Raw genomic sequence first — 12,356 nt, forward strand, 5'->3', positions numbered from 1 at the left:
CGGCGCGAAACACGTGTCACAAAATTTAGTTTCACGAATCTAAGTTTTCACCAAATTTGTCTCGGTTCGCTCGCGCGCAAATTAGCACAAGACGTGTTGCTGCGGATGATGGGAGCGAGTACCTACCCGAAGCCTTCGATGGTTTATTCGCGATGATTTACAGCGTGTCAGGTGATGCCGAGGGTGCTTATTGCTCCGCCGGGATGTGATTCCGAATCCACATGAGGTAAGAATAAACGGGTGACCCAAAGGGATTACCACTCGGGCTGTTTCAAAACATCCTGCAATATTACCGATGCTAATTTTCCACATCTGCTGGCTTATCCGCTCTCTATAAATAACCGAGTCTACGCGTTCGTATTACCTTACGAGCGAACAAGTGTAAAATACTTACACGATCGCAGAGTAATTATTCAGACGTAACGGATACCATATTTCTCGTTTAATAAAATTTATTTCGCAAAGATCGGACAGATGCAGCGGACCAAAACAATCCGTGATTGATAGCGGACATTAATGGAATACGTGCTCCTTATCGCGAACTGTGACTTATAGCGACGAGAGGTTGAGCATTGGGCGCAGGGTGGAGGATAAACTGAATTGTCTAAAAATATCAGGTGTTTGAAAATGATGCGTAATGCGTCAAAATAAGCGTCACAACAGATTTAAAAATTATCGTATTTACCAATTAAAACTGGAATAGAAAATAAAAATATTTCAATTGGATTTTTTTGTCGATTTAACAATGGCGGTAGATATAAAAAGTCCGCCAACTATGGAAGAGTTCAGTAATTAATTTCTGTCTACAACACATTTTTTCACGTTTTTACTTAATTAATTTACGATCAAGGTACTGCACTAATCCATTATATTAGTGCTATCATAATCTAAAAGAGGTCTTTTAATTTAATTGGTATTTTATAATATATCGTTGCAATTAATTTTGGCAATTTGAAAAACTTAAATAAAAAATGGATAGATACTACAACAAATTGACTGCCGAATCGTTACATGAATTAACAGAAAGTTTGTCCTACCTGAACAGGGTGGCGGAATCAATTAATGAATTTAGTGAAAGTTTCCCCTACCTGCACAGGGTGGCGAGTCGCACAGCGCTCGGGGGTGGGAGCAGTTCCTGCCCCTCCAGCCGGCCGGGCAGTGGCAGTAGTAGTCTCCCTGCGTGTTGAAGCAGGCGGCTCCGTTCTCGCAAGGGTTGGGGGTGCAGTGGTCCCGGTCGTCCTGAAATTATACACATTTATCAATCAATCGAACTCACATCTCCAATATCGTCATTAAGGCCCAATATATGAAAAATGACCACCTAATTTTCTTAAAACCCACGTAATATTTGACGTGATTGAATATTTTGCTTAAAACACCGTTTTTGTATTAAAAAATAAGCTTTTCTTCGAAGTAAATATATGGTTATAAAAAAAATATTTATTGAAAGGTATGGAGTTAAAAATATATAAAAATAATTTTTCAGCATACCGCTCACTCCTTTCAAGAACGTCGTAAATAAAACGAAAATAAAAACGCCATTAAAAGAAAATGCATTGTTTAATTATTTTTTAAAATTTTCTAAATATTTTCAAATGGAGAAAAAACATTCAGATTTTACCTAAAAAGATCTGTTGCACAGTAAAAAGTTCAATAAGTGGCTTGATATTTTTTTATACATTGTATTATATTATATTTTTGAACTTTAAAAACGTTCTCCTGAAAAATCAAGTTTTTTTGATTTATGACGTTCTTGAAAGGAGTAAGCGATATGTATTATATATTTAAAAAAGTCATATTCAAATATTTATTTAAAAAAAAGAAAGACGTCTAGCCCCTAGCGTTGGGTTCTTATTTGAGCGTTCGAGATCTCTCAGCCTTAAAAGCAACACGGATACAAACATTACAATTTGGGTGTATTCCATAAAGAGGATATGTGTCCATTCGTCTAACAAGCTTTCCGGTAGATCGGAAATGAAAATCTCTCTGTATCTTTGCAATTTTATAAGATAGAGACTCAGTCATACTGCATCGTGTGCACCAGGGTCTAATTCGTATTTCATTCGACCCCGCTTGACTAAATGGACCAAATTATCTCCGACATGCGTTCTTGAAGAGACGAGCGGAGGATAGAAACGGGTGGAGACTGACCATGAAGAAGCAAACTATCACACAGATTGTAATCCATGAAGAAGTGTTACGAGTGTTACATGTAGGAACTTTGCTGTAATTTGATGAAAATAATATATATGTAAAATGGTCATGACACCCCCTTACACCTAAAAAGCATCTGGCGCTTTTATGAACCATCAACTCATGTATATCGATGTGTCTAGTAGCTAGTACTGCTCGTTGTATACATAATCACGTGTAATATTCCAGAAGGAACACAATAGAATAGAAACGCTACATTTATGCGCGCCGCGAACGATTACTCAATTGCCAATAAATAACGGGAGAGATTTCTCCATCCGCCGCCATTGACATCTGCGGCCGGAGATTCGCGCGAATAGAGATGTAATCCCCGACAACAATGTGCCGCGGACAAGTGGGTAATTTGAATAACCATAAAGTAGGATTGGATAACCATAAAGTACGGAGTGATGGCAGCTCGGTAGGAGAGTGGGCGGAGCTGGAGAGCTGCGCACCGCTCGCCTCGGGGTGAGCTACCGCACTTAACTCGGTATCGGCTATTCGCGAGCTCGTATTGTCCATCTCCTGTAACCCTGTGTTCCGCGAGATGGATGACGAAGGTAATGTCGGAATATTAAATCCGAGGGTGTAAATTTTACGTCGGTTCGAGCTATAAGTCTAACTGCTATCCAATAAATAAAGAACATTTCTTTGGAAACAAGAGAAATATTTGTGTTTATTATTTACAAAAATATTTAATTTTTTTTGTAAAGTTTTAATAAATGTCTTCTTTTTTTTAAAAAAGAATTTAATAAATGTCTTCTTCTTCTTCTTATTATTATAGGCCTTGCGGCCTGTTTTTAAGAGGGATTAGCCTCCTGCGACGTCGATTCCCAGCTATCGACCCATCTCTTTGGTGGTCTGCCCGGGAGTCATCTACCATAGGGTTGGCCGTATAGTGCGATGTGGGGGGAGTCTGGATGGTTCCATTCGATAATAAATGTCCATATTACATATTACAAGATGGACCCCAAGAATTTTACGATGGAGACCTTGAAGAACAAAAGAGGTGTCGGAAGACCCCAAAAGAGATGGTCCGACGACATAGTCGCTATGGGGGGTAAAAACTGACTGCAAGCAGCAACCAACCGGAGAAAATGGAAAGGAGGGGAAGAGGCCTATATCCAAAGTGGAGGTCAGAGGGCTCATATAGAAGAAGACATATTACATAAAATTCCACTAATCTAGTGTAGATAGATCGGTAGTTTTTAATTAAACCGTAGTTGTGAACCGAAATCTAGTTCACTCGCAAAAAGCCGATGAAGAGATAGGTACGAACCGTGCAATTACGTCCGATGCTCAGTTTAACCAATAATCAACAAACATAAAAGTTGAAACAATGCAATCAAAAACAGTTATAAATATACCGGCCAATTGATTAAACAGGTATGCATCGGTAGGCGTAAAGGAGGGCGATCGAAGCTTTAAAGCTCACATGTAATCATCGACTATTTATATCGAAATTGATTGGAGCCGGAATCTATAGGCCTGGGACTTCCAGTGATTATACTGCTGACTGGCGTAGCTGTAGTCTCACTTTACTGGGAAATAATCATTAAAAAAAAAACAAATAGCTTATTTTTAATTTCATTAATTGATTCGGCAGTCACTTTGTAGTAATACCTATTCATTTTAAATTTAAATTTCACCTGGTAAATACCACTATTTTTAAAAATCTATTGTGACGCGTGTTTCAATGTATTCCGCGTCATTTTCAAACACTTTATAGACCACTATAAATACTAATTTACAAATCAAATAAAAACATACAAAGAATCTAAAAATCGAGAGATTTTTAGGTTCTATGTATGTTTTTGTCAGCATAATACAGTGTTAAACAATGATGCGGAATGCATTAAAACAAGTGTCATAATAGATTTTAAGAAATACTGGTATTTGCCAAGTGAAAAAAAAAAACCTATTTTACACAAAATATAGTTAGGCGAGATAAGACGCAGCAAGTTGAACATTTTACATCAGCTAAAAAAAACTATGTTTATTTTTCTTTTTGATTAACTTTTCCTGTATGCTGACAGTCTCAAATTTGACAATATTTTGGGATTATTATCTTATTCTTCAAACCCTCATCAGTACCTCAACGGCGCAAAGGGCACTGCATCACATCGACGCAGTGTTATTTTGATCGCTACTAATATGAAAGTAAGATCATCACTCTGCGCTTTAGGTACCGGTCTAGGGTAATATGAAAAAATCGCGTATTAGAAAAATCATATATATTTTTTGGAACCCCCGGGAATCCAAGCTGGGACCTCCAACGCGAAAGTAAACGCGCTACCCACTACACTACAGAAATCTCACCCATTAAAAAAATGCTTTGCTGTATTTAAGATCAAAGTGCGTTTTGTGTATTGAATAAATTATTAATTAATCCTGAAGTATGCATTTTCTTCAAATCCTCAAACTTTCATATTCGATTTTCAGAACTTTCTATCCAAAAAAAGTCCCTCAGATTTAAAAAAAAATTGATTCGATAGACCTGTCCGGTTCATGGTAGATTTTATTATCAGGCTGGCAACTTTGTTTAAAGTCTAAACTCAAACGTCAAATATGGGTACTAGTCTATGCTGAGGCGTGATTCCGAAGTTCGATAGTTTTTTTATGGACAATAATTAAACCGCGCAGGTGTAGACATCATCTCTCAAGACCCAAAATTAAACGGTCGTAAATAATGTCGGGTATGGAGGATCCCACGGTGCATTGACAGCAAATAAAACGAATGCGGTTGCAACATTACGCGTGCACTTCAAATGTTATGCCCTGTAATGTTTATGCCTTCTACGGAGGTACCTACCTATCTAGGTAAGTACTTGTGCTTAAGGGAAATTGAAAAAAATGCTCTGAATCAAACGTAAAATATTTGGCGACTCCAGAATTGTGATGAAATTTTTATTTAACATTTAATTTTCGTTAGCGTGATTAGTTAAGTGCAATAAAATGTTTAATGAAATGTTATTTTCATAAAAACGAATGCAATGTGAAGATGTCGCATTTTTTTTTTGATCGATAGGTGTTTTATCTCATTAAGCTTATTAGGACTAAGTTGTTAGTAGGTGTTAGAATTAAGTCAGCTTTTTATAAGTAATGGCGCTGTGGCACTTTCTTGACATTAAGTTATTGTTGTCAGAGATTTTTTTCAATAAAAGAAAATAAAAATCGTGCATTTAAGGCTCAATACTCAAAGTCACAATATGTAACCGACCTCATATCCATTCCCTTTTGGAGTTTCTCTATTAGTTCCTTAATAGCACCTCCGCAAATGATAACCAATAAACACAAATCTTGCTGTCGATTCAGCCGAGATGGTATACGAGCCGAGCATGTAATTAGACACATCGCTTATTCCGCGTTTGCTCTCATTAGATGCCCGGCCGATACGGAAACCGTTTGCATCCAATTATTATGACCGGACTTGTATATTTACATCCATTATGCCATTGTCGGCACTTCTAACCGCGAGATACAATAGTGCCAGCTCACTAAGCCGTGTATCAAATTATCTGTAACAGATCTATGTGGCTTGATTCCCGGCGAAATGTATTGCCTTTATATTGTTACGTTGGGCTCAGATCATGAATACACATTGTATTACGTGTATCGTCTTCAATTCATCGCGAACACGAGGATATCGCACTAAACCTTTGTCATAAGGCCCATGGTTTATTTTACAAACAGTACATCTAAGATGGTGTACTTGACGCTATTGCATTCTGTATCCCAAATTCTCCCCCAAAACGGGTGATAATGTATCTAATCATATTTGCACTAGGAGCTATTGTATTAAAATGTGATTACGATATTTTATTTGTGTTTTAACAATAGATAGTTGGAAAAATAATAAAGTTCAATACTTTTCACCCATTTTCCACTAAGCATGTGAAAAAAGAATAACATTAAGTACCTACTTAAAAATAATTGATACCTACTTCTAAATAATAAAAATAATTGTCCACCTCCATAGTCAGCACGGTCAGCTACCGTTTTGGAGGTCCCGGGTTCGATTCCTATGGGGTTTCAAGTAAATAAAAGTGATTTTTTTAATCTTAATATTTATTCAATATAACACTCTGGACTAGTAACTAAAGCGGAGGGCTGATCACTTTTCCTTTATGTTTTAACGATCCAGATAATACTACGTTCATATGATGACCCCTATGCCCTATGCACCATTGGGGTACGAATAGGTGTTTTAAAGAAGGAAGAAGAAGATTATTAATAAATTGTTAATGGATTTAAAAAAAATATATAGTTGTATAATAATCTAAGAGTGTAATTATGCAGTGTAATATATTAATAGGACCTTAACCCTTGAGTTAAGTTATTTCCTCAAGGGTTCAAAGTGTACCTTCAATTAATTTTACCCCCTAAGAACGTAAGACTCCCGCAGTGTTCAGAACCTAAAGCCGATCTCACCCACTGAGCCACTGACCAAACTTTAGCATAACATTTCCAGTCTTATATCGTGAGAAGGCTTGACTAACTCACTTCCACTATTTACGCTAACTGAACAGATTGCTTAAACTAAATGTAAAACAAACAAATGGATAAGATGCAAATAGATTCCATAAGATTATATTATAAGAATATGAAGAAAAAAAACACCGATATTTTTAACAACATTTTTTAAGTACGAGTATAGTAAATTGATAATTTTATTTTGAATATTGAAAGCTTTAACTTTGTGGATCAGCGATATATTATTTTGAGAAATAATTTCTCAAAATAATAATAATTTTATATTTATTAAATTAATTGCGAATAAAATAATAAATTATTGGCTTGAATATGAAAAGTTAATAACTACATAATATTATGACTCTGTATAAGAAACGGATTTAATTTTTTCTGTAGAGACGTTAACAAGAGCCAATATAAAAATTAAATTTGTGTATAAATTTCAATAATATAGAAGTTAACAAGAGAAAATTCAACTTTTTAATTTGTGTACGAATTTCAATAATTCATTACATATCGCTCACTCCTTTCAAGAACGTCATAAATCAAAAATCGTCAATTTTCAGTTGTGCTTGTTTTCGGAATGCCCAGAAAATATACTATATCCCAGCAAAAGAGGCATATTTTTAATTTAATATTTACCCGCTACAGGGCAGAAAATGTTGTTTTTGCATAATGAAGAAAAGGTATCGTTTAATTATTTTTTTAAATAAACTAAATATTTTTCAAATGGAGTAAAAATCTTCAGGTTTTACCTAAAAAGATCTGTTGCACAGTAAAAAGTTTAATAAGTGGCTTGATATTTATTTTTAATACATTGTGTTATATTTTTAAACTTTAAAAACGTTCTCCTGAAAAATCAAGTTTTTTGATTTATGACGTTCTTGAAAGGAGTGAGCGATATATGAATAATATAGAAGTAAAGCATAGATTATATTTTTTTGTATTAAATTTTAATATCATCCATATTTACTTAGATATTTAAAATCATTTATTTAATATATGTAGTTACAATTGATTATTTTTATTAATTTTCTAGAGATTTCTACTTAAAAATATTATTGCTATAAAGAAAGATATATGGTACATATATATAAATATTACATGTCTTTTTAAGGGGTTTGTTATTGACCGTGCGTTGAGTATCCTGATTTGGTTCAAACAACACATATGTTGTAATACTTGCCTATGTATCATGTTTACTTTTCTACTAAGTAAAATATAACAATAAAAATGTCATAGATTTGAGGCATTTTATTTTTGTCAGAAAAAAAATTGCATAGTAAAAACAATAATATAAATACTTGTCAACTTTCCAAAAACCCACTTGATGTTAATTCATTTACTATAAATTGTAATGCATATTGGTGACCAGAAATAAAGTACTTGTTTGACATCTCAACATAGATGAAGCATATGGAAGGCCCATGATTGTCAACCACACTACTTAAATTTTTGGAACTCTTACATATTCATTAATCTCATGACAATGTATATATGAGCTTACGAGAATGGTGAATATTGCACTTGTGTAAAGTGATCACATGAACCAAACTATGACAGGCCATAAACCCTGTAAATACCCAGACTTTCATATTCTTCTTCATCTATATTGAAATGTAAAAAAAAATGTAAAAAATACTCCTTAGTGGAGAGAACCAATACGTGAACAAGACACACTCAAAATGTTATGGAGAAATATATCGTAGGTGTACTGGAAAAAAACGTTTACTCGATAATATGCTATTTTGACTTAATGATGCAGTATTATAAACTTTTCAACGTTCTTTAAACTGGCAAAATATACTAAATAGTTTGTTGAAATGTCATATTTATGTGGTTTTACATGTAAAGTCAACTTGAAGTTTAAGAACGGGTATTTTATTCAGGTCAAAATCTTCAAATGACAGGGATTATTTAAACAGGGATTTTAGAGTAAACGTTTTTTGCCAGTATATACCCACGATATTATAGTAGAGTATTATTTTTGACATCTCATCAAAGATGAAGAAGAATATGGAAGTCTGGGCATTTACGGGGCTGACGACCGTCATAGGCTGGTTTAAGTGATCACTTTACACACGTGTAACATTCACCAATTCTACCCACTATTGACAACCACACTACTCAAATTCTTGGAAGTTCTGTATATATGAACCAATTTAGAAACCTTGTGCTTGAATCACTAGAACATATAGTAGAGTATATTAGTATGAATTCAAATAGAGAATATGTGTTTTATATTCTCGGTGAGCGATAATGGATAGCGAATTTACATAGCCGACATTCTATTATTTTACTGTCTACACGCTCAAAACACGAGACAAAAGGTAATGCATAACCGAGTAGATACAGTATCATCAAGGCCCGATAATACTGTAAGGCAGACAGTGCGAGGTACCGGGTTTGAAGCCCGCCTTGGACCATAATTGGACAGCATGGAGCCAAGATTCGCCGGACGAGATACGGAAACAGCTAGGCAACAGGGGGGTTCAGAATTGACGGCCGCTTTTATTTACGGCTAAGGGTAAAGTTCAGGAGCGGAAAGGGATATGTTTTGCTGCGTTTTAAGTTGATTTATGTACCAATTGCGATGGTTATCCGCTGGTAACCTATTGCAGAACGGTAAGTAACGAAAGCTGGCAGTTTCAACCCGAGCTTTTGAGCTAAACAAAAGATCGAGCAGTGATCCTTGGGAACTAAAATTTACAGAGTGTACGAGGCGATGTAATCTACTGATTCTATAAAATATGAAAAATAAATAAAAACAGTCAAAATGTCAATTATATCAACAAAGTTATACATTAAATAACTAGGTAGTAAAATAATCATTGTGGTATTTTATATTTCACTTGGTAAATACCATTATTTCTAAAAATATATGCCAAAAACACGTTTTTCGATTCAGCATTGCGAACGATGCATTCAGCATCATCATCAAAAATCTCAATAATGATGCAGAATGCTTCGAAATACGTATCACAAAAGATTTTAGGAAATAGTGGTATTTACCAAGTAAAATTTTATTTAAAGATGCATAGATAAATATTACCACAAAGTAAATCAGGAATCAATTAATGAAATATTTGATTTTTCTAAGACTCGATACGGAAATCTTTATACGTTTTTTAAACTATATTTATTTCGTTGCGTTGATTTATACTCTGCATTATATTGAACACAGACGATGTTTAAAAAAAAGATAGTACTTTTTTAAGGTTTATTTCTAAGGTTGGTATGGATTTCGATGTGCTTTATAACTTTCACGGATAATTATGCATAAATCAAAAGGTTTATTGTAAGTACGATCATATAAAATGCATGGCTTGATGGTATGTAAAATAAATTACACGACTCATTAAAATTACGTCTAATGGGACCTACGCAATAATAAAATCTATATATCCATCTTTGAGAAACGTATTATGTCATGGTTAAAATACATAGATTTAATGGGGCTTTCCGGAACAGGATCAGCGAGTCGAATTTGAATCACCCCGCTAATAAACTGATATACGGTTACAGATAACCTGATGCTGGGAAGAAGAATGGGGAGGAGGCCGAGATGAATGTAATTAGCGGATCATGCAGTTGTTATTTGTCAACATTTTCAGCTTTGAGAGATCTTCCCGATAGACCCATCTGCTGGATATTGCTTTCGATCGAGGATAAAGCCTCCATTGTTCGTGTACAATTATTATTAAACAGCACTTTATCGACACCAAGCAGAACAAAGCACCGTATTGCCGAAGAAAGTGTTTTACGATCTTGACTGTATAGAACAAGCCAATGCCGAAAATCAAAGATGTTTTTTTTCCGCTTTTTTCATACGTCCGATTTCCCGCACAAACGCGTTTAAAATCAACATTAATAAACAAAAAATACACTTTGCCCAAAGAAAAATATTTAAAAAAAAAATTGAATGTATACAAATAAAAAATAAGTGTTTAAATTTTAATCTCCTTAAGTAATTAATCGACTACATAAAAATTTTGACACAACATTACATTTAAATATCTCATGTACTTGTAAAAAATGTAGAGGTTAAAAAAAACATGTTTTCGATTGTATTGTTATTTTATATATGTTAAATATTTCCTTTGCTTCAGTGAAATGAAAAATATTTAAAATGTATACTTTATTTCTTTCTTTATTTTCCATTTTACCAGACTGAGCCACAGTAACGCGTGATTAAGACTGGAGTGGCAATGGGCAGGACTTGTTACGAGACAAGATGGACCCCTAAAATTTTAAGATGAAGACCTTGGGAGAATAAGAGAGGCGTCGGAAGACCTCAAAAAAGATGGTCCGACGACATAGCTGCTGTGGGGGGTAAAAATTGTCTGCGAGCATTAACTGACCGAGAGAAATGGAAGGATATGGAAGATGCCTATATCCAGCAGTGGAGTAAAGAAGGCTGAAGAAGAAGACAAAGATGAGATATTTTGACAAGAAAGAATACATAACCGATGTAAGAATACATGGATAGGTTATGGTGATTTTGAAAAGTTATAGGGACTGGGATAAATAAGACAAGATGAAACGATTCCCATTGCGTGCGTTTGTAATGGATAATTTACGACAAAAATACAGGACCAAAGCGACCTTTATAGAAAAGTCGTGCCTATTAATGGCCGTATCTAGTGGAACTGTCAGCTACTTCGAACTGGTGAATAATTGGAGTGGATTAAGTAATTATTGTAAGAAGTACTATTAATGAAATGGGTCATGGTAGTAAGACAATTACTTTAGGAAATAATGCAACTCTTTGTTTTAAGTTCTCACGATTCGGAAGACTCGAAGTTATAAAATGCAATTTTAACTTTCTAACTATTAAAGGTGCTTATTAAATCGTGGTTTAAAGGGAAAATCTAAAGAGGTAAGCTCTTCTTAGATAATCAAAAATAATCATTTATTATTCATGGGTACCGAAGAATTTTTGTAGAATTAAAAAGTACTTGTATTATAGTTTTTCAATAATTTTAGTATACACAAATTGGCATTAGTTATAGATATGATCTAAGTAATAGTGGATGATATAACAGTCTACTTTAAGTACTGATCAGAAAATTATTTGTTTATAACGTAAATCAATTCTAACATTATTTAAGCTTACAAAACATTGACTTGATATAAAAAAACCTAATTATATACTAATGGAAATTTGTGTAATGTAAGTATCCTATTTTTATGCAATAAAACATAAAAAAATATATATCTAAACGTTTTTAAATGTTTCTGATGGGTGAGAATACACTGAGTACCTGCTTTTTTTTTCTTATTCCATAATATTTATTTTCTTTATTGTTTCGGCATTAACTTTGTGGTAAGACATGTTACAATGATTAAAGAAAACACTTCGTTTTTTACCACTTGAGTTTTATTATAGACTACATGTTTCAGAAGTTAAACTTCCATCATTCGGGTCTGTAAAATAAATAATAAATAACATTATAGAACAATTTTGTATTTTATATTTTAGTTATTATACAGACCTGAATGATGGAAGTTTAACTTCTGAAACATGTAGTCTATAATAAAACTAAAGTGGTAAAAAACGAAGTGTTTTCTTTAATCATATTTATTTTCATTAAATTAATGCATGATTTTTTTTAGCTTTGTACATTTACAGCATTAAATACAGGTTATTTTATCATGTGTATAGCGAAATAATGAATGAAAATATTTAG

The 12,356-nt window shown here is 33.8% G+C and overlaps 1 protein-coding gene across 2 annotated transcripts in view; it reads right to left on the minus strand.

Annotated features, from left to right (window-relative positions):
- The window catches only part of Ser (protein serrate), a 324,194-nt gene that overhangs the window by 15,670 nt on the left and 296,168 nt on the right, over window positions 1-12,356 (minus strand). For both annotated transcript variants that reach the window (XM_088262737.1, XM_088262736.1), the window contains exon 11: window positions 1,089-1,239. In XM_088262737.1, coding sequence (XP_088118863.1) covers window positions 1,089-1,239 — 151 coding nt within the window. The remainder of the gene's footprint in view (window positions 1-1,088; window positions 1,240-12,356) is intronic.

This window comes from Brachycentrus maculatus, unplaced genomic scaffold (genome assembly GCF_059751285.1).
Source record: "Brachycentrus maculatus isolate JH-2025_06_01 unplaced genomic scaffold, ASM5975128v1 h1tg000188l, whole genome shotgun sequence".
NCBI lineage: Eukaryota > Metazoa > Arthropoda > Insecta > Trichoptera > Brachycentridae > Brachycentrus > Brachycentrus maculatus.